General features: G+C 41.0%; 1 protein-coding gene across 2 annotated transcripts in view; it reads right to left on the minus strand.

The window, feature by feature from the left end:
• Positions 1-212: 212 nt before the first annotated feature.
• The window catches only part of Hibadh (3-hydroxyisobutyrate dehydrogenase), a 98,171-nt gene continuing 74,298 nt past the window's right edge, over positions 213-24,085 (minus strand). The window contains exons 5-8 of one of the 2 annotated variants that reach the window (XR_015685802.1): positions 11,975-12,108; positions 10,681-10,757; positions 2,181-3,242; positions 213-1,642 (exon numbers count right to left, since the gene is read on the minus strand). Coding sequence is in view for 1 of the 2 variants with exons in the window: in NM_022243.1 (NP_071579.1) it covers positions 926-1,084; positions 3,086-3,242; positions 10,681-10,757; positions 11,975-12,108 (527 nt within the window). In the remaining variant the exon portion in view is untranslated. 2 annotated transcript variants of the gene reach the window in all.

Below are 24,085 nucleotides of genomic sequence, written 5' to 3' on the forward strand. Positions count from 1 at the left end.
GCACACAGCCATGGAGTCTTCAGAAGGGCAGCAAGCTGCTGGCCTGACGATGGCCAGCTCTAAGCTCTGTACCCTTTGACCTTCCTTCCCTCCTTTGTTCTTTTCACCTTTCCCCAATAGCTTGCAAAAAAAAAAAAACAAAACAAAACAAAAAAACAAAAACAAAAACAAAAACAAAACTCAAGAGACAAAACCCAAAAAGCTCCAAAAAATGTTATCAGGATAGAAATTTATTTAAATCCAAAATAATATGACTATAGTTAGAATAATATAATAATTGTCTAAAGGAAATATCATCATTGGCTCTGAAACAGTCTAACGGTGTCATTTTTCTGGAGTCAAAAACATGTAGTAAAAGGATATACAGGAAGCAAAAATACAGAAGCAAGCCGGCTGAGTGAGGAAGCTGTAACAGGAGGGTACACTAAGATACTGTAACAATCGAGACAGGAAGACAAGTATAGCAAGCTGTCTTACCTATCAACCCCTGCACAGTAAGTCAGTAACCCAGAATGAAGGAATAATAGCACGTGGTTAACAGGACAAATTTCCCTCTAATTTGTCTTTGTAACTGATTTCTTTCCTTTTTTACCATGGGTTCCATCTTGTTAACAAAACATTTGGTTTTATTTGTAAAGCAGAGTAAATAAAATATCCTGATCAGAGTGCTCAATTTTGTTTAAGGTGCTCAAGGTTCAAACTTAAAAAGGTCAACTGGGCTAGTCAGTGGAAACCATTGGGTGTGTTTGCTAAACAGATGAAAGCAGCAGCATTTAAAATGGATAAAAATCCCCAGGGATTGCTATAATGTAGACAATCAAAAGCAGACAGATGACCTTTGATTAAACCCATGACTTCTAGAATGAGCTAGAAGGAAGCTCAGGACAGAGTTTGGTTCCTAACAGTGTCCATGACCACAGGGCAGTCAGAAGGTTTCCTCCTCCCGCAGATACTGGAACACAGAGGAGAAGTCTTTCTTTGAGTAGCCCTTTGAACACATCATCCTGTATATCTGATGGGCCACGCTTCCGAGGAGAATTGGGGTCTTGGTGCTGGTGGCAGAGTCTTGAGCTAATCCCAGATCCTAAATCAAATGCAGAAGGAAGCACATTGAGACTTGGGGAAGAATCATTTTGAAACTGGGCTAGGCTAAATGGTAGGTAGGGGAAGGAAAATAGAATCTGAAAAAAAAGGGAGGTGGTTCTTGCACACATTAAGTACATTAAGTTTGTGTGTGTGTGTGTGTGTGTGTGTGTGTGTGTGTGTGTGTGTGTGTGTGTGTGTGTGTGTATGTGATGTTTCTGTTCTTTGATGCCAAGGATCAAACCAAGTACTCCGTACAATGGTGGTAAGCGCACTCCCGCTGAGCCCCGCACTCACCACATGCCCAGCCCATACAAACATGTTCTCACTGAGCCACACAGAGCCACATGCCCAGAACCTATATTAAGTGCTTTTACCTTCACATAGCTGAAAGTGATAAAAACAGAATTCTTGATTTCTGAATGTCTATACTCCTGTTCCTCCAGGAGTTTTTGGATAGAATTGCTGTGCAGGCAGAATTACATAAAGATGTTTTTCAAGCCGGGTGTGGTTGCACATGCCTTTAATCCTAGCATTTGGGAGACAGAGGCAGGAAGATCTACAAGTTCAAGGCCAGCCTAGTCTATAGAGTGAGCCAGGCCTATGCAGAGAAACCCTGCCTCAAAACCAAAAACAACAGAAAAAATAAAAAAACAAAACAAAAAAAACCCACAAAATCAATCAATCAAACACAAAGAAAAATGTTTTTTACATCTGTAGAAATCTGTATGACTGGTATAGAAACATAGACAGTCCCAAATAGTACTCTATATAATATACGCCTTGATGAATATGACAGCTGCAGCCTGCAGAGACTCAGTCCACTGAAGACAGACACTCAAGAGGGACCAGCGTAATTTGGGAGCAACAGTACCAGCATGGGAGCCCAGGAGGCATAGTCCAGGGTGCTGGTCAGAAAGATGGCTGAGCACAGAGAGAAAAGAGATGTGTTGGGTAAAAGCTCTGGGGTTAGGGGAATAGCAGCAAGGAAGAACAGCCCTGATGGAGAATCGTGAGGGGAAAGGTATGGAGTAAGGGAGAAAGAACAGTGATTCGGCATGGCTGTAGCAGAGAGGAGCAGAAAGGGGAGGGGAAGCAAAGGTCCTTAGACAAGCTGCAGAGAGAGACACCAACCTGCAGGTAACTGTGAGCTAATTTACATTGAGGCCTACTCTTATTGTCTGTGGAAAGCCATCTTGTGGCATATGAAATGAGGCACTGCTATGGATTGGTGGAAGAAAAAGAGGCATGGGAATGAATTCAAGACATACTTGGGAAGTAGAGGGGACGAGTATCGCCAGGAATTCAGCATCTGGGTGAATGTGTTACTACATCTGTACTGAGGCAGAGGGTGGTGAGCTCTGTGACTCCTAAAGATCTGCTGGCCTAAGTATTTTCTACAGTAGAGAGAGCAAAAGAATGGGGGCAGTGATTTGCCTTTTAAATGACTAGCTTACACATAAATCCCTTAGCACACTTAAGCAGGCACATGCATTTGAAACCCAGGTACACGTAACACAAGAGCATTAACAAGTCGCACTGCTCCCATTCTAAGGAGTTGGTAAATTAATGCAAGTTTATGATAAAGATCAAAATTTTATTAGCTTACACTATAAATAAACCCATGCCTCAGAGAAAAATCTCAGTGCATCCTTACCCAGAAATAAAATGATCAAGGTAAAGATATGTTTTTAATCAAAGCCAAAATTGACACCAATTTTTAGTGGAAAACTGATGCACTGTTGTAAAAATTTTGCCTTCTAAGACAGGAGGAAGCTTTGTTGAACGTGTGTGTGTGTGTGTGTGTGTGTGTGTGTGTGTGTGTGTGTGTGTGTGAGAGAGAGAGAGAGAGAGAGAGAGAGAGAGAGAGAGAGAGAAGATTAGACTATGAGAGAGAGAGAGAGAGAGAGAGAGAGAGAGAGAGAGAGAGAGAGAAGAAAAGATTAGACTATTATACATTTCTTCTCTCTCTCCCTCCAGCTCCTCTTTGCATTTACCATACCTTGGCCATGAGTGTTGTCCCAAATCCACCTTGGTAGTTATTAGATGAGGGAACTCCATCCATAACCCCAGGTACAGGGTTGTAAGTGTCGCTGGACCAGCATCGTCCTGAGCTCATATTCAGGATTTTAGCCAATAGTTTTGGGTCAAGGCCTGACCTGTCAAAGGTCAAAGAAAAATATTAAATGTCAGAATGTACAGGTCAAGTGTGACTCATTAACATGTGAGGGGAGTCTACCTCTTTGTTCCTTCACTATAAATCTAAAATCCACACAGAACTGGGAGGCAGAAGAGTCATGACAAGTCTGAGACCAGCTTGGGATAGAGGGGTGTCAGACCAACCTGGGCTACAGAGCAGGAGCCTAATTCAAAAGTCTAAAACAAAGGCCTGGAGTAGAGGAACCAGCCTTTAATCCCAGCACTCTGGAGGAAGGCGGATGTCTGAGTTCAAGGCCAGCGTGGTCTACATAGTAAGTGCTAGGACAGACAGGACTACAAAGAGATAGTCTGTCTCAACGCCACCATACCCTCCAGAAAAGTCAACACGCCAAAACAACAACTCATAAAATCAAAGCCAAGTGAAGAACCCAATCTTCAATTATGTAGTTTTAAGAGGTGCTGATTAACAGGGGCATCCCCTGGGCATCCCGGAGAAAACCTGCACTGCCCACTATCGAGGAGAAAACACACAGCCTCATCACTGTGTGGATGGCTCTGACAGTCAAGGGCTCCATGGTCTCTCAGAGACTACTGCTTTGTCACTTACGGACTTTAAATCAACCGGATAATCTAAATTCTACACTCACATACAAATGATCTATTTCAGAAAGAAATACTGACAACTGGAAAAGTCACTTAGTCTGGGTGGAAGCATTTAAATGTATGTTTTTCCTTTAGTGTTTATGAGAGCAAATGCAAGAGATGAATGAAGAGCTGTAAGACCTGCTCAGGAGATGTTATCATTACCAAGGACAGGATTTCCTGCCACATACTCCTCCTTATTTATTAAGCCTTCATTAGATAATCTTGCTTATGAAGCAAGTCTGCCCAGAGTGGTGACATATGCTATCTATTCAGAGACATGCGCTGTAGTTCTGGGTCACCTGCTGATAAGGTTACTGATCCTGATAAAACAAAGCTTGCCCGAGCGGAAACATCATTTGTTCTCTCACGGGGCTGACGGCATAAACGGCTGCTCAAGGCAACCTTAGGAACGGCAGCAAAAGGCTCATGGGCTTGAGTCTAAGGATCTCAAGTCGGGTTGGGAAGCCCAGTTTTATTAAGTATCACTAAACCAAGTTTCAAATAAAATCTTATACTCAGCAATTTATTGGTTACTTTTATGCAAAGGACCATTATAAAACAACTCATAAAAGCTTTCTACTTTGTCTTAAGATCAATCTGTTTTAAAAAAAAGATTGAAAAGAGACACTTAGATATATGTTAAAGGAACTGCACCTCGGCATTCTTAAACTGCTTACTGTAAGGTCTACTGACTGCAAAACCTGAACACCCAAACACTACAGGGTTCCCCAATGCTAAGGGAGGGAAGAAAGCTGTGAGCCAAGATGAGCGTGAACCAGTGTAACACAGTAGGACGTAACCAGGCTTCCGAGGTGGTAGTAATAAACTGCACACGACGTGCTACATAGCTGCGTTTGTATGGTGGCTCATGTTATGATGATGGGTCTTTTATTAAAGATTCTATCAAACAAAGACTCTGTCTAAATCAGCTCTCATACATTCGGTCCAGTAATAGACAGAAGTCCAACTATTTGGATCTTTTTGCAATATCTGAGTTTGCAGAGCATGTAATGTACGCCTAATCTTAGCAAGTGCGAGGCAGAGGCAGGAAGATTAGGAGTTCTAGGCTAGCTTGGGCTACATAGCAAGTTCCAGGCCAATCTTAGCTATATTGGTCAGATAATGTTTTAAAAAGCCAAAGAGGAAGAAAAAGATCCAAGTTTGCTGTGTGTGTAGTTGCAACAAGCACTTTGTTTTTCAATGTAAATAAAATCAAGCTATCAGTAAGACAGTAAGACATATGACTTGGGGAAAAAAATAAAGATACTGTTCTTAAATATGCATCCATAAAGAGCACATTTTCAAAGGAACCAAACATTTTAGGAGAGTCCTACCTACCACCTACCACCTTAGATTCAAAGATGTCATCACATTTAAAGCAGCGGCCTTACTCCTCTCAAGAACCATCCAGGTTCTGCTGGTTACTACTGTACAAGAATCTTTACTGCAAAGGAGCTTTGCACTGTAGCGTTTGCCCGAATGGCAAGTTAAGCCTATTTCTCTAACTTTCTAACACCTTCTGCTCTCCCTGAAGAGAGCAGCCAAGGGAAGATGCTGGCACTGACGTACAGAAGGCTGTTTTGCTGAACATGTCACCGTCTAGGGCACCTGAGGAGCACATGAACACTTATAAAGTCAGGTGGTAGCTGTCTCTCTGCTCACTTTCCAAACCAAAGTGCTGCCTGCCGCAGATCCCTTCAGGAGCCTGCTGCTCCCTCCCTGCCCCCACTCCGCAGCAAAGTGTATCATTAAAAGGAGCAAGTGAGGAGTGTTTTGCATTTCCTCCTTCTGAGGCTTCTTCAGCTGGCACACACAGAACTGACAGTTAGAATTAGACAGGATATTAAAATCAGTTACTGAAGTCCTCTGCCTTCCTCTGTGCCCAAGGCTTGTAATGGTCTGAAACCAGCTAGAATACACAGTAATTGTCATTCAGAGAGTCTACCCTAGAACGTCATGCTTCACTGGAGAAGACTGAGTTTCCATTTGAAATCAACAAATTAATCCAAGACAGGTATCTGAAAGGGCAAGTTTAATAGGAAGCAGCTACTGGGCTCTCAACCATGATAAAATGTTATTGCTGCTTCCCTGTAAATTGGCTGGGAACATATGATACTTCTGCATAAGAGCCCCATTGCTGCTCAGGAGATATACAGCTCAAGCCATCAAAAGGATGACAGTCTGTCAGTCCCCATAATAACTTGCCACTGGACGTGGTTCGAGAGTTTGTGCATGCATGCTTGGGGCTTTACAATTGCTGGGATGTTCTCTGATATAAACAGAATGAATTCATTGCTCTCACTGCATATATAATGCAACTCAAATAAACGTCACTATGTCAAACCCACTCACCTCTAAAACATAAGAACATTAAATGAACTTTTGGGAGAAGTAAAAAATGATGCATCATAACTGGTAAAAAACGAAAAGTATAAAAACCCTTTGCCTTCACCATAACCAAAATTTTAGGGGCCAAAAGTTTGTTCACTCTACCTTTTTTGTATCTGTACTGGTATTTAGTTAGAACAACAACTGGGTGTTGATATAACAGACCTGGAAAGAAAAATCTAAAGCTCTGTCCATTTTAATCAGTCACTCCCTGATTCACTCATGCTCGCAGAGACCGGCCGTGTGTCAGTGCCAGGCAGGAACCAATGAGACAACAAAGAAGCTGAGCATGGGCTGTGCCTGCCTGCCTGGGGCAGTAAAGGGAGATCCACCCACACTCCCATGGAGAAGTGCCCACCCTCTGACCCACCCCCTTCCCTCTCCTTTTCCTTTCGTCTGTGTTCTTAAGATTTGGCCATGCACATACAGCCTTTATAGAGCTTATATTCTAGAAGGGAAAACAGGCAAACACACACACACACACACACACACACACACACACACACACACACACACACACACACACGGGAGGTGGGGGGAGAGGGAGAGAGGGGGAGAGTAAGAGTCAGTCATCTAGTGAAGCAAAACTGTCCAAACAAGAGTCAATCCAAATCCTAACCCCTCACCACAACTTCAGGTATCATTAAGGTATCCTAGCCACTATGTGCCAGGAACTACTTTTTAAAAGCTACGAGGATTAACTCAGCCATCACAGTAACCTAATGGGGTGATCCGATTATCACTTTATAAACGAGAGGGGCGGACATCTGAGTACAGCTGGATGAAGTTGGACAGACTCTTACCAGCCTGAGAGTCACTGTGTGACTGTGGGTGGTGACGTGACAGTCAGCAGATGTGTGGTGGCACTTTATCAGTTAAGAAATCCTATCCACATTTTGATGATCAACATCCTGCAAGTTTTCTGTTGTCTTAGGTATAAAAGTTAGAGTCTTGCCAGGCAGTGGTAGTGCACACCCTTGATCCCAGTGCTCAGGAGGCAGAGGCAGGGAATCTCTGAGTTTGAGGTCAGCCTGATCTTTGAGTTCTATGAATGAGTTCTAGGACAACCAGGGATACACAGAGAAACCCTGTTCTGAAAAACCAACCAACCAAATAAATAAATAAATGAGCTTTAACTTCTAGGTGCATTAACCAAGAGAGCAAGAGTGAACTTGCATTGCAGGGAACGCTCTTTGTCAAGAGCTTTCAACAGTCCGACAGAAGCAGCAGTGTTTGCAGTCAGTTTGGGTGTAAGACAACAGGGTGGCCCCAGGAGAGGCCTGGGCTCGACTGACCATGTGAATCACTTGTTATATCACCAGTGTTTTTAAGAATCAATTCCCAATGGAGCAAAACTAAAAATGAAACAACAAAATGCACACTGATGATGTTGTTTGAATGTGATCACGGATACACAAACTCGCTCAAGCAAGCAGGGGGCTTTCAAGTCTATAAACCGAATTCAGAGCCCTAACTAGGAATCCAATTAGGAAGGAAAAAGATCTAATAAAAAGGAATCTCAAAGTATATTATATACCAATATTTTTTGCACTTTTTTACAACATTTTAAAAATTTCACTAACATCCATAAAGACTCACTGTAAAAGAGCAAGGGTCAATACAATTTTAAAACTGTATGATTTTATTCTCCTATTAAAGAGAAACCATATTCTAGAAGCAAAAAACTGCTTATGAGAATGAAATTAATCAGAAATGATCACGTCACTGGAACAGGCGACTCGATTTGTAATTGTTGCCATTAATACTCTAGAAACTTCCCCTTGCGGTGCACAGAACATGAGTGCCTCTGGACCACCTTCTGCTGCACTGCTCTGGGGATTTACTACATGGGGATTTATGCTTGCCGATGCCAATTTTCTCTTTCACCCTGCAAAGCTCGATAAATCGTGGCTACTCTCGCCATTCTATTAGAGAACAATCCTGTCATTTTAAACCATGTCTGTAAACCATGACGGAAAGATAGCAGCAAACGCACTCAGGTTTCAGAGCATCAAGACTCCTGTGAGGCAACATGGGAAACTGCAAGTGATGAGAGCAGCCTTGCTCCACCTGAGACATTAGGTGTACATCATCTTAACAGTCAAGGGAAACAAGCAAGCTTCTGCCTTGCTTTCAAACTTTATTCGGCACGTTTTATTTATACTTGGAGCTCTCTCTTCTCTCCATATATTATGCACGTTAAATGTTTTATATATGTATATATTTAGAGTTTTAGAAAAACTATAAATTTTCATATTCTTCAGAGTCTAGCATGCTAGGTTCTGTTATACCATGGAACCACAGAAAAGCTTTCTATTTTCAAATTCTGTTTTTCCATACTGGGTCATAGCCAAAATAAGATAAATTATTTTTTGGCTACTAATGTCCTTGTGTGGATTTTATGCCAGCTTTAACATTCTCCTTGAGAACCAATGCGGTAGCCAATGACTTTCAGCTCATTATACACTTTTTTTCAGTTGATATCCCTACTTTCTTTATTAGCTGGCATCTGGTGACTTTCTACAAGTGCTTACCCTAGATATAAGTTTCATTTTATGTTTTAAAATTACACTTATTTGTGTGTATGTGTGTGCGCATGCACCACGACATGTGTGTGATCGGAGGACACGGTGTGGGACTCAGTGGTTGCCTCCCTCTGCATGGATCCCAGGGATCAAACCTAGGTTTCAGGCCTGGCAGGTTTCAGGCCTGGCAGCATGCACTTCTACTCTTACCTGTTAAGCCATCTTCCTATCCTCAAGGTCTGAGACTAAAGGTGTGCGCCACCACGTCCAACCCAAAGCTTTGTTTTAGAAGAGTAAATAATTATCACATCAGAGTTTGGACAGGAAAATTATTCAAGTACTATCGGGAGACACATGATTGTGCCTATGTAGTGTCCTGTGCCAGTGCTAGGCTGGGTGAGGAGTAAAGAACAAACCAGTGAGGGCGGGGCGTGCGGTGAGTCTAGATGTGAAAACTATGTTCACGCAGGCTCTTACGTTCATGGTCTAGTCCCTTATTCCAGAAAAATAAGAATAAAACCATATCTATAAATTTAAATGGATATTAATTATGTTGTAAGCAACACAAGTGCCAGAAAGTTTTGTTTTCCTCTTTCATGAAACTGGTCTAGCGACCGATGTGAAAATGAGTAACAAGGTCTTCATCATGACGACCACCCATAGCCTGAAGCTGCCACAGCACAAATGGGGCGCTGAGGGCTCCCACGCACTGCAGTTTTATTAAGGCTTTGTACAGACATGCCTCACCATCTTATAGACATTTGGCTCTAAAATGTAAATGGTATGGGATATTGATAAACCAATTAGCGCTGATGCAAAGCAAATTCCTCTTTTATCTCAATTACAACATGACAACTTAATAGGTCAAGATAGTTTAACATCTGAGACGGGCGATTCAATAAAACAACGGCATCTTGATATGGTAATTAAGAGGAAATGTGAATCCATTACCATGTTTTAAAAAATATCTCAAGCACTTTGCCTGTTTTTATTGCTTTTACCCAAAGCTGCAGTCCAAGCCACTCTCGGGCTTCATGCTGTATCTGATAAGCAGCCCAGGGTATGAACAAAAGCTATGAATAAAGCAACTTGCACACACTGAGCAGTCCTCTAAAATAAAAAATACGTATTTATTATATTCATGAAATGCAGAACATTAAAAATACTAATTAGGTGATTAATCATATGTAGCATTCCCAATCCAAAGGATTAAAGACTAAAATTAAGGCAAAATTAACCTTAAGCATTCTAGAGAATGATCACTAGAAAGAAAAACAGAATTTTGGACTCACTTTAAGCAAACAGTTAGCAAACATTGTATTTTTCAAAGATACATCATAATCTAGAATAACCAAGCAAGTGAAAACAAAAGTTATATACATGAATCGTGCCTTTAGGAACGGAAGCCTGGTTGTCCTGACAACAAGCCACCAAGAACCTTGCTAGTACAGATTCTGAGAAATATGTTTAAAACAGGCATATAAAACTAGTTACGTGGTGGCATAGCACTTGAATTCATAACACATTAGAAGCAGGTTTCATTCAAATCTGTCTTAACATTGCCAAACATGTTTGATTTCTACAGTTTTTCCATTTCAGTATAGTAGAAGAGATGGGGCTTCCATATAAAAAGCATAATATAACTCCAGTGCACAGTGCAATACATTTTATGGCTGTGGCAAAGAGTGTAGATGTTCCCTAGGGTCCTATTGCTTGTCCAATAAGCAAAGTCTATCAAAATCCAATAATGAAGCCCTTGCAACACGCTCCTGAACCAACTCATTTACTCTCATGAACATCACTCTTTTAACATAAAACATCAAATAGGGACATTTGACAGTGAAAATTGTTAGTCTATAAAATGTTCTCTTCAACAAACCTGATTCCAAGGTTCATAGCTTCAGCAGTTCCGATCATACTTATAGCCAACAGCATGTTGTTACAGATCTTTGCAGACTGAAGAAAGAGAGCATCAGTCAGGATCTTTATTTTCAAGTTATAACTTCTAAAAACGTTTTCTTTACCTGATTCTACAGGGTTCTCCCTTAAACCAAGCAAGCAACCAAGCAACCAGCAATCAGTTGTGGATTCTCTCCAGGAGGTTAGAGAATGTGGTTCAGTGTATGTCCTCTGAGCCTAACACACTGTCCTCAGCAGAACCTAGAGGTTTCCTCCACTTGTTAATAAATGGCGTTACTACGGTGGCCTCAACACGCTAAGGATGGATTTACGTTCTAATTTGGAAGTGGGAATGGCAAGCTACATGAAAGGGAACAGATGAGCCAATGAGCATAGACAGTAAAGCAAGTGCTAGAGCAGACAGACAGCAGAGTTCAGGAGGAATGGGGTGAGTGCGAGCTTGTGTTAGGAGTGGGGCAGGAAGAATTGAGTCAGTCTCAGTTCAGTACTAGTCAACTCATCACTAAAAACAGGGAGGACGGGGGAGGTGGAACCAGAAGTCAAATCTCTGAAGGTTAGAACATGATGTAAATAGGCAAGAAAAAAGATGGGCATCAGGATAAATGGAGATATATAAGAGGAGTAAATACAGAGAAGCATGGACCAAGCCTAGGAGGGTAAGGACATTACTCATATCTGTGTTCTAGGGAATGTGGACAAATTTGATAGTTGACTGTCAAGTGGGGGAGAAAACTAAAGTTGGACACAGTAGAAAATAGGGAACTACTGGCCTTCTATCAGCAAACTAGGTATAAGGTGACAAGGAGATTAGACCAAGTAACCTGTGGAATGATCAAGATGATCAACAGTGGGACTGCTGCTGTAAAACTCATACAGCTTTGAGAATGGTAAACTCAGCCCAATAAAGATACCTTATTAATATGAAAGTCTCAATCTCAGCGACTGGGCAAAAGTATCACCAGGAAGAACAGAATATATGCATGCATTAGGAAGTGGAGAAGGGCACTTAGTTCTATTCAGAGCTCAGTACTGAGAGCCATCTCGTATTTCTAAGGGAAATGATTTGTTATTCGGAAAGATTAAAGTGCACAGGTTACTTCTTTTCACTGTATTACATCTGCCCAGACCTAAGAACAGTCATGAAAAACCAACGTATCCCAATGTAACACAGATCCGAGCACGGAATCCTCAGCATGAACCAAGTAAAGAAGGGCAAGCATGTGGTCAGAATGTTATCTGAGTGGCAAACTTACCTGCCCAGACCCGACAGCTCCACAGTACAATACATTGGAGCCCATGCACCCCAGCAACTCTTGGGCAGCAGCAAACTCATTTTCAACTCCTCCCACCATGAATGTAAGGTTTCCAGACCGAGCAGCTCCTACGCCTGAGTCATTTGGGGAAAAGAAAATGAAGCAAACTGCTCAAGTAAAATACCAAAACAAGGACAGACCTAAAAGCCAAATTTAAATCCCTTGCCTCAAAAATGGTTCTAGGAATGTCTGCAGGAATGTGCCAATAACCAAGTGTCATGGAGATTAATATAGACTCCAAAGCCACCCACAGCCATCCATACATACTTAGCTTACTGGGGCCCTACCTAGCACCACAGCACACAGAAGAGCCTGCTCTGAAGATGGCCTTTGAGGGATGTGGCTCACGAGTTCCTTCTCCACAGGTCACCCACTGGTAAGATCTAGAGACCTGGCTCAGGCCACAAGTAGGCATTCGGGTAGCAAGGCTCTTTTCAAAGGGAGACATGGTTGGTTATTCCTCTCACATACATTTTCCAGTACCATCTGATTTTTCTCATCAAACAACCTCTTAATTTAGGCTGCTCTTTCTTCATAGAAGGAGGTGGGCCACAACTTTTTAACCAACCATGAAATAAAATTTTAAAATTAATGTGTTTAATATTGAGATGTCTTTGTTCATAATTTTTAAGTTAGATTTTATTGTTCAAAAAAAGTAAGTGTGTGGATAACACATTAGTAGCTTCTCTAATTATTCTACAGCTTACTTGCAACTAGAAACAGGAAACCATCGCTGTACCAAGATTAGACACCTGGCCACTCGAACAGACAGCTGTGAGTGAAGGCCGGCTTTTCAACTGAACGAACTGCATACGGGTTTTAAACATTAAAATGTTTAAATGTTTTTGCTATCGCCAAATCAAGTACTTTCTCTTTCCTGGTTCATATTACTTTTAACCATCACTAAAAGCAAAAATCATGTGATGTAAGCCAAACTATCTTGGGAGTGCATTCCTTACATGTGGAAGCCTACACTGCCTACAGGAAGTTAAATTACCTCATTTCATAACAGTATTAGATACAGTTTGGAAAGGATTATGTACAAAAACCTGATTATTTTAACATTTTGATAATGACATTTGAGTGACTGTAATTTTTCTAGTTTCTAATTTACTTCACCAAGATGGTGAACCATTAATGTTTTAGAATCATTTTGCTCAATTCATTATCCATCCTTACTCAAACCACATAACCACGCCATCTCCTAATCCTGTTGATCTGACCTGCAGGAATTAAGTAGACAATTTAAGTCAAAGCTTACAAACAAATCGAGCGCTATCCATCATAGGTTCAGTAGCTCTGTATCTAGATTACAGACGGCTAAATAGCTTCAGAGAGTCATTTATTGAAGGAAAATTAATGCTGACAATGGTTCTCAGCTGGTTAATCTTTTGACAGGTGCACTTTCTCACTTGTTCAAACACATATTTCAAAAAGAAGAAATAAGTTACTTAAGCAAGAAAAGCTCACAAGAAAGAATAATTTATCCTTGATTCAAAGTCCTTGGCAGTCCCACTCTTCCTGTGATGGTGTTTTTATTTCTGACCTTATCACAACCTACACCCCAAGTAGTGTCTGGTTAAACAGTAATTCTGAAAGCCTTGGAACCAAATCGTATCATCCCACACACTCCTTTAACACCATCAAGCCTAAACACCACCCTTCTAGTGTGGGGCAGAACTAGTGCCTAAGCTAGCCTAAAGGAAACGTGACCCCTGTGCATAGATGGCAAGGACTTCTGGAGCGTTGGGACTCCAAAGCTTCAAAAGGCCCTCAAGACTTCTGAAGACACTAACAGGTCTTCCTGTCCATCCCTAATAAGCACAAAGTATATGGCCTTGACAGGTCACTTGAATCATGTCCATTGTCTAAAATAGGTCAGCACAGAACGAATACCTGTGCAGGTCGTTAGTGTTAGGAAATATTTGCACATTAACTTTTTTGATTTTGCTTTCTGAGATAGGGTTTCTCCGTGTGGCCATGGCTGTCCTGGAACTCTATAGAACAGGATGGTCTTGAATTCAGAGATTCACCTGCTTCTGCTGGCAGGGCTCAAAGATATGCACAACTACTGCCTAGAGGTTGATCATTCTTAATTCAACAGTCTAAAATAGGATTGTTTTTTTAATTCAACCTTTTTTGGGCACCAACATGAAACCATGGCAGAAAATTGAGCATCTATCCTTAGGTAACAGGATGCAGTCAAAATGCAGACACACAAAAAAATTCTATGTAAAATAACCTTTAGTCTATGTGTGTGGGGGCAAAAATGAATCTTAAATGTGGGTTTCAATCTCAAGATATAGATAGATAGATAGATAGATAGATAGATAGATAGATAGATATTTATTCAAATATTCCAACATCTGAAAAAGTCCTAAATCTGAAACACTACCACTTCAGATCTTAAATCTGTATTTTAGTTTATATTTTAATAATAGTATACATAAAACCAATTCTATTGTTTTAGTTCTATTATGGCCTTTACCATATATTATTAAAATCTTTGATTTTCTTTATCTGATTTTTCCTACGGGGTCAGCATAGGGTCTTGCTTATGTCAGTATTTCTATTATGTTGTATACTGCATGATATATTCAATAGACGACTGTTTGGAAAATAAATCAATAATCGTGGTCCAGAGGATAAAGGCTCTAGAGATGTAATAACTGGTTTTGAGAGTAATACTTGCTGGCTGCGTGATTATAATGGAATATCTCCAAGACGGTGTATAAAACGGGAAAGGCATTAATACATCTTTATAGAGTAGCTGTAAATACCACTTAAACAGAAGGTCTTTATAATTTGAGTATGTGATGTAGGCATTTTCCCTATCTGGTTGTCTAAGTCATTGTCTCTTCTAGGTTAGCTTTAGTCTTGCTTGCTGAATATTAGCTGTGAGCTGACCCTGTAAACAAGAGAAGCAGGCTGGCCTAGGTTAAGAAGTTTATAGAGGTCCATGTCTGGTTAGTGTTGAGATTACAACACTGTAAGTAAGCTGGGTGAGTTAGCATATGCCTGTCATGCCACTTGGGAGGCTAAGGTAGCCAAATCATGAATTCTGACCAACTTAAGCAACAAAATGTGACCCTGTCTCAAAAAAGTAAGAGTGGGGAGGGGAAAAAAATCACCATGAAGACCTCTTGGAAAATCAAAGACAGTTGAGTGTATCTTCTGGGAAGAGATGGGAAATCCATATTTGCTTATCATTCAACAGTCTACTGTGGACCTAATAAGCACCAAGCTCTGTAGTTAGCTGTAGGCTGAAGGCTTAGTCACATGTATCCTTGCTTCTAAGAAGTTATGCACCTGTGATCTGGCCACTTTTTTCTACAACCCTTGTCTGTGCACTCTATTTCCCTTCTGCTCTGGTCCCCAACATCTATCCTTAACACAGCAGCCAGAGGAACTCGCCCAGAATATAAATCTGGCCCCTGACTTTTCTCTACCCTCAGCCATCCATCCCAAGGCTTCCCATCATGCTCAGCATAAGATCCAAAGTCCTACAAAGCCCTAAGGGACCCTCTTTTAATAAAGCCACGACTTCCTCTCCTGTCTTATTCATGCCCAGCTTTCTGTCACTCCTGCTTCAAGGCCCTCTGGCCTCTGTTGTCCCTGGAACAGATCGTGCATGACCTTATCTCGTCTCAATGCCAATGCTTCTTATTCTTTTCAGTTTGGCACATTCTTCTCTAAACTACTCATGATGAATTTCCAAATAATCCAGCATGCATCTCTTCAAAGAAGCCAGAATTACCACTTGTTAAATTTCCTGCTTTAACTTACTGCCCCTACTTCAATACTTTTACTTCTGTTACAGTTCTCCATAGGAATGTTATTTCTGGGAAGGTAGAGATAGCTGAGTCATGAGGCACATATCCACAGAGCCTGGTACAAAAGAGATGTTCAGTAGATGACAATTTACCCAGAGAAAGACAAAGAAGGAGAAGCCATGTCTTAAATGTGTACTCTAAAAAGTATGTCATCCCCAAGACTACAGTGTAAAACAGTGAGACCCAATGAGAGGTAGTTAGAACATGGAGGCTCGCTCCATCATGCATGGACTCATGTAACTTCAAGCAAGGACAAGTGTGGCCTCTCTCATTCTCACCCACCACCAATCCTGCTTCTCCAGGTCATGATGGCTCTTGACAAATGACAGCCCTTTATTTTGGATTTCCAAACCTTCAGAACCCTAAGAAACAAAATTCTGTCCCTTATAAATTAACTAGTTTCTCCCTTTCTTGGAGTAGTGCTGGTGGTGGGTACTAGGCATCAACTCCAGAGCCTTAAGCACATTAGACAAGCACTCTACCAACGCTATATCCCTAGTCCCCAGTCTCTCAAGTGCTGCTAAAGCATCACAAAGCGGACTAAGACAGGAGGAAAAGGGAAGAAACACAGACCTGGTACCGGGTGCGACCTATTCTCACAGAAATACTCAGCAAGGCTAGGGGTTTACCAAGCTTTTTCTTCACTCTAGCAAGCCACTTAGATGCTGCCTGCTCTATCCACTTCCAATCTATGAGGGCATTCAGACAACATGATTCTATGATTATTTGGGGTTTTCAAATTCACACAAATCTACATTCAAGCATGTTTGATGTAAACACAAAACTGGGGCACACCTGACTCTGTACAACAGTTTTCTATAGAAAAAAGAAAGGCTATCAGGATAAAGTATAAATGATATAGTATACTACTTATTATTTATTATGTAATACTTTAAGATATGCATACTTTGCAGAATGGCTTAAGTCAAACTGTCTAGTGGATGAGACTGTGCATACCTTTAATCAGCACTTGAGAGGCAGAGGCAGAAGAATCTAGTTCAGGCCAGTCTGCTCTACATAGTGAGTTCCAGGACAGCCAGAGTACCGAGAGACCCAGTCTCAAAAGTAAGTAAGTAAGTAAGTAAATAAATAAATAAAATAAATAAAATGTCCTTCAGTTGACTGAGCCCATACCCACCCTATATATCCTGCTTTATTGCTTCTTGGCCTTTTAGCTTTTATTACAAGTATAAAAGCAAAAGGAGGTCTTATTTTCTTATATACATATATTAACTAAATCCAACAAGCCTAAACGCTTGTAGCTGCCTTTAAAGCTTCTGGCCATTTCCTGCAATCATGTCTTTAGAAATTCTCTTCCATACTCCTAGGAGAAAAACAATGAACTCAATTATAAAAAAAAAAAAATGAAAGTGCAAATGCCCGAATCACTCAAAATAGACACTAATACTGTGATGGTTTGAATATGCTTGGCCCACAAGAAGTGCTACTATTAGGAGGCATGGCCTTGTTGGAATAGGTGTGGCCTTGTTGGAGGAAGTGCATCACTGTGGGGGTGGGCTTTGAAGGCCCCTAATGTTCAAGCTCCACCCCCTTAGGGATGCAGTCTTCTTCTCTTGGCTGCCCTTGGGTCAAGATATAGAACTCTTAGCTTCTTCTCCAGAGTCATGTCTGCCTGCATACTGCTATGCTTCCTGCTATGGTGAGAATCGATTGAACCTCCAAGCCAGCCCCAATCAAATGTTGTCCTTCATAAGATTTGAATTTGGTCCTGGTGTCTCGTGACACAGCAATAAACCCAAACTAAGACAAATACTCTGCTCTTAAAAGCCACAGGTATCTATCATGTTTTTGCAGTGTAAGGGAAACATTCTTAGGCCTAATCAAAGTCTACGATAGCCAGTCTTCCTATTTTAAAAACAGAGACTTAGACAAAAATTCTACAATTGGAGACCCATCATTCAATGGTTTTCAAACTGGTACTAAGAACCAGCTCTTACCACTCAAGGAGCACAAGATTTACTGTTGATGGGAGGGCAAGGGTAAAAAAAAACCCACCTAAGCCAATAAAAACCAGTTATATCCAAGCTAGAGAAGTATAAATGTTCACAGACTCAAGAAGAAAAATACCATCAGCAAGTTAACTATTCAGTGCTTGTTAGGTAAAAAGATTCAATGAGTAAGTAAGTTTCCCAAATAAAAAATGAAGACATGTTTCCTGGCATCTTAAATATGAATATTCCAGGAAATCTAAAATGTAAAGTCATGGGAGACATGGAACTCTACCTTACCTTCCACTCCCCAAGGATACACCTACACACAATACCTGCACCTAAGGCTCAGGGACCATTGTGGAAAAGGAGCAGAAGGATTCTAGGAGCCAGAGAAACAGGGACTTTGCTGTGAGATTGTGTCTCCTAGGAGTATCAGAAGCTACACTCTAAAAGTCTCACCAGCATGACTGCCTAAACAGGAGCTGAACCGGATGACACCAACAGTCATGCTAACATAGACAAGGGAGAGCGCAGAAGGCCAACCGTAAACAGAGAACAATAGGTAGCTTAGGAATACTGAGTGGGAGAAAGAGTCTTCCCCAGGGAAGAGCACAGCGACTGGTTATCCAATACCTAATGGCCAGCTCTAAAAACATACATATGAGCAACATGCACACTGAACATATTGTATTTAGGAAATGTATATATGCATTTAGATAACGACAATTAATGAAGACAGTGGCCAGGAATTAAAAAACAAGGTAGGTTGGTATTTGGGAGAGTGTGGGAGTGGGAAGATGAGGATGATACAATTATAATATAAAAAGAAAAATTTAAAGATCTAAATCATAACTACAGAGAAGAGATACGTTCAGAAAATCGCATCACAGGATACCAGGGTCAGATGACAGATGGCAATCACCACCAAATCCTGGTTCCTCCTCCTTTTTTTCTTTTTGAAAAGGCCAAAGACAAATCAAGAAATCTTCTCAAGACAGGCACATGGAATCTGGTAAAATGGTAAATATGTTTCCTGAACAAAAATTAAGATCTGTTTCCTAGCATATTTGGAGAACAACTGAAATATGAGTATTCCAGGAAATCTAAAATGTAAAATCATGGGGGACATGGAACTCTACCTTACCCTCCACTCCCCAAGGATACACCTACACAATCCCTGCACCTAAGGCTCAAGGACTCAGGGATTTATAACTTTAAATTTTTTCTTTTGAGATTATAATTGTACCATTCCCCTCTTTCTTTTTCTCCCTCAAACCTTCACAAATGCTCATACAGTGTCCTATATTCCAAATGCACTTGCAAATCTGATTGAAACAGTAAAGCAATCGTGACCCAAGCAGACCAAAGTGCTCACGGAGTCCACTTGGTCCCTACCCACACAGAGCTCCCGCCTCTCTGCAGCACTTTGTGTCTGCTTACAGAACAAGATGTTTAGAAAGCAGAAAGCCAGAAATATGGAGGGTGAGGTTCAGGAGCCCACTAAACGATATGATAACTATCGTTAGTAACAGAGAATTGTATTTCTGCCAATAGCTGAGAGTAGATTTTAAGTGTTCTCATAACTAAAATCAAGTATATACAGTACTACATGCTAGACACTTTGACTTAGCCATTCAACAAAGTATACATATCCTTAAGAATTAATCATACATGATATGCAGTATACTATTTTTATCAATTAAGAGCCAACTAAAAGGTTAGGGATGCAGTTCAGTGGATAAAGCTGTTGCTGTGCAAGCATGGAGATAAACGTTCAGATCCCCAGACCCATGTAAACGCCAGGCAGTGTGGCAGCCACCTCCAATCCTAGTACTTAGGAGAGACGGATCTCAGGAGCAAGTTAGCTCAGCTAGCCAAACTACAGAGCACTCCTGTTCAGTGGAGACCCTTCTTCAGTAAATGAAGTGGAGAACCATGGAAACGATGCCAATGTTGGTACTCTGTATACACATAGTACGTACACACACACACACACACACACACACACACACACACACATATACACACACACATTCACACACACACATTCACACACACAAACACACACATGCACATACAAAGACCAAAAAGAGGAAAAAAAAGGCAACTCATCGTTAACAAATACATAACAAAGATTTCACAATAAAATTAAATTTAAAAGTTATATTCAAAGTAAGAGCAAACTTCATTTAGAGAGGAATAAAGCAACCTCAAAAACTAATTTTCTCCTTGAACTAAGTTACATATTTTAAAGTTTCATAATTTTCAATGTTCATTTGGTACTTTACATAGAATACAGAAAATGAAATAACAAATAGCATTCTTCATATTTTTATGTTACGATTGTTTGCTCAAAGTGAACTAATACTCAATTCTTTCCTTCTGACTGAACTCAGTCTAACACCTGTAAAACAGTAAAAATCAACATTAATTCCCATGCTAATCTGTCTTCCGATCTGAGGCGGTTCCGTTTAAGAACCAGCACAGGCTGGTATGTCAGACGATGCCTTCCTGTGGGCACAGCCAGCTACAGACATCATTACTATTACTACAGTTACTTTCTCTGAAGAACCTGTAAGTTTGACTCAGCACAGGACAGCAAACCCCTACTGTTACCTCCTGCCTTTCATCTTGGAGTTGTAGGAGGCAGTGGAGTTTAAGCTTTTCTCTCCTTAAATCAGTTCTAATTTTTAAATCTTCACCTTTCTTGTCAATGGTAAGTATTTCTACCCCGCAACAAAAACTAGCTCATTGTGTGCACTGAGAACTGTGGGTTTCTGTGCACACGCTCACTGCTCCTTCACATGAGATCACCTTCCCAGGCCCCTCTCCCCGACCAGCTCCTCTCCAGGGTAGCACTCAAAGTGAGAGCTCCACAGTCTTGGCTGTCTTTCCTATTCTTGTAGCATTCCGAGGGGCACTGGTGGAAAGCACTTGGAACTACCCAAACCCATGTTTTTCTTGTGGTGTGTCCCATTTTGAGACCTTTAGGGCATGAGCTCTTGGAAAGTGAGTGAGGTAAAGCTTCATCTTGCTGTCTACAACATATACACTACCAAACCAGCGTGCTATGAATGATAACCACCACTGCCGTCAGTAATTACACACAAAGAGAAAACCTCACATTTGGAGCAGTGGCACTGGCATCTTAACGCCATGTCAAGAAGCCCAAGTGTGCCAAGTGTGTGTGTATACAGAGTCATTATCATAAAGAGGTAAAAATGAAAACACGCGATTCAAATTAAGTGGCCCAGGTGAAATCTCCACTCGAATCACACTGGTGGCTCAAACAAATCCTAATACCGTTAAAGCTTGGTTCCTCCATCTAAATTTTAGACCCAAAAGGCACCACGCTTATGTGGAAGCAGCAGAGAATATAAAGGGAAGGTATTTGATGTAGTAAACAACAATATCACAAAACTGAAATGCAGCAAGTAAATCTATTCAGCCTAAGCACGCAAAAGTCTTGGGTGTTAAGAGGACCAAAGAGCTGAAATTTGGAAATTGGCTTTACTAGAAAAAGCTGAATCAAAGATGGGTAACCTAAAATAACCTCTTAGGAATCACAAATGAGCTTGTTTTACCCACGCCTATGGGAAAGAGGCCTTCAAACCCTTGAAGAAGACAGAAAGCTAAAATGTAAGCTCCAGCTATATCTGCCTTTAACACTGTAAAAGCCGGGCTGCCAAAGCACTCTCAGGAAAAACGCAGTAAATCACCTAATTTACTCAAAAGAACTTAAATGTTTTAACCAGTCTGCCATCAAAAGAGATCAAGAAGAGGCCAATGGGACTTGGGCTGCAATGTGAGCTGTCTTTAAAATGCAATTGTTCTAATCATTTTCTACAGATGCAGCCTCACAAGGGGCTGCTGTCACAGGGACCATTTACGACTTGTTATGGTGTCTCTATTGTTTACCAGCGTCATTCCCGAAAAAGGGCTACAGCTGGGACAGAAAGCTGCTACTCAACGAACAATATAATCCCGTGAAAGTAATCAACAAATTTAAGGGTGTTAATTAACTTTACACTTTATCATGTTCAATTAGTTGTCCTTTCTAGAAAAGATTGCCGTGCACAATCAGTTTAGAGCGTGCCATGTTTGATTTGTAAGTGATCACTGTTTCTGTTTCAGAGCCCATGTCAGATGTTCTCCTGGGTTTTGGTGACACAGATGAATGGCTCTGCACATGTTCGGGGTGATCTGGTTTAACATAAGCCAGCATAACATAACCCCTTGTTAACGTTACTTCTGGCATAATCCAGGCTGGAAACAGAAAGCAGACCATTCCCAGCGCTATTCCGGACTCTGATAAACAAAGTTTGGTTAGCTTTTCCTGAAATAAACAAAGACAAATGCATGGCAAAATAAGCAATTTTTCACCATTATTTTTCAAAGTAAGATTCCCCTTCCAGGGGCATGTTGGGATTATTTCCTCCCAGCAAGATCTCGAAGCTCTGCCACATTGTACACAAAGCACTGCTGTATCCTCGGGCTTTCCGTAACGCAGACAGGCTTTTCCATAGCAACTGACTAGGTGGTGGGATGGTGCTCAGCACCTACCGGCCTGTTGGAAATCCTAGATTGTAACTACTAGATCCAGAAGCTGCATTCTTAAGTGTAGGAAATCTGCAGGGGAGTACATTAATCTAGGAATGCAATCTGCTCTCGCCCACCTTTAATGTACATGCTCCTGCTCACTAATAGGACAAGGAGACACTCATGATGGAGCGACAATATAGTCACTATAGCATTTTAATGAAAGCCACTGCAGCTATGCTGAATTGATAAATACAGCACATATCAAATTATTTCAAAGCCACTAAAGAAGTGAACAAAACCTAAACTCAAGGTCTGGCAGGAGGCGTCTATTATGAAAACAAAAGCAGCAACGGGCATGCGTCCATCTTTTAACAAAAAAAGCTATCTACGAAGGATTTTGAAACACTGCCATAAGTCGTACCTTGCTGTTTTATACTACTTCTCGCATAATGTACAAATTAAATGCATATAAACAGCCACAGCTGGTTAGCTGGTCACGGCAGTCACAAGGACAAAGCCAAACTTCTTTAAAAGTTGTTAACTCTGAAAGCTAATAATGTCCTAAGTTAAATATTAAAGAAGGAAATTATAGGCTATATCTGAAACAGCTGAAACCACAATACACAGCAGCAGAAAACATTTGTTTTCTGCAGAAGATCTGCAGGGAGAAGAGATGCGGTCGATAGATCCTTAAATTGGAAGCAATGGCCGTTCTTCTAGCTCACGTTGGCAGCTGCTACATTTGCAGACCTGGTTCATTATTTACCCATAACGACCATCAAGCTGCAGTCAGAGTCAGATCACAACAACTGTCAGCAGCTCTTTTAATTAGCCTTGTTTGAATTCAGATAAATATCACAATAGCCCTGCTTATGCTGAAAGAGCAACAGAATATTCTGTGTGGTGTTAGCATGGCTTTGAGAAGGACCAAGGTGTTGTAGAAAGGCAGAAAAAATGAAGAGAGGGATTTAACTAGCGGGCAATCAAAGCATAAAATGGTTTACCTTCATTTTGTAAATCACTTAAAAGAACAATTCCCTGACATCTGCCCAGACTGAGACGGTGCCCAGTGCTGAACTGCAACAAAACTCCAGGCTCCTAAGAACCAAATGTGCAGTCTACAGAGAACCAGGACAACCCCTGTGGAGAACTCTGAGTTTTGAAGCTCTGTCTTTGGGCACAGAGTGGCAGAGCACATTCCAATACTGTTAAAGCAAAAATTCGTTATGTAACTACTGTATCTTTCAGCTTTAAGAATAACTGAAAAACAAAATAAGTCTATTATTAAGTAGCTTGTAACTCCGGTGCACTTTTATTTTACCCTTTAAAAACGTCTTTTTAAAAAGGTATCCTCTATGATAGCAATTGGCTATTTTCCTACACATTTCACATTCTTTTCATCAGCATTAGTAATCAGGTTAAAATGTTAATAATAAAGTCTGGGTAATCCAATTCCTGCCATATTCCACATCAGCCTGGACCCCACCACACCATCTTGCTACAAAAAAACATGTGATAACTATTTTTCCTCCACTTTATCAAGAACATGTAACATGTTTAAAGGAAGGGAAAGCGACAGCTGCCCAGTGAGGATGACCCCAGAGGAGTAAGCGAGTAAGCAAAGGGCAAAATGACCTGACAGCAATGGAGTGAAGAGACCACAGGAAATGAAGAGAACGTTGAGCAAACAGTCACTCCTGGCTGACCAGGAGCCCATCTCTGAG

Source organism: Rattus norvegicus, chromosome 4 (assembly GCF_021556685.1).
Source record: "Rattus norvegicus strain SHRSP/BbbUtx chromosome 4, alternate assembly SHRSP_T2T, whole genome shotgun sequence".
In the NCBI taxonomy this organism is placed as follows: Eukaryota; Metazoa; Chordata; class Mammalia; order Rodentia; family Muridae; genus Rattus; species Rattus norvegicus.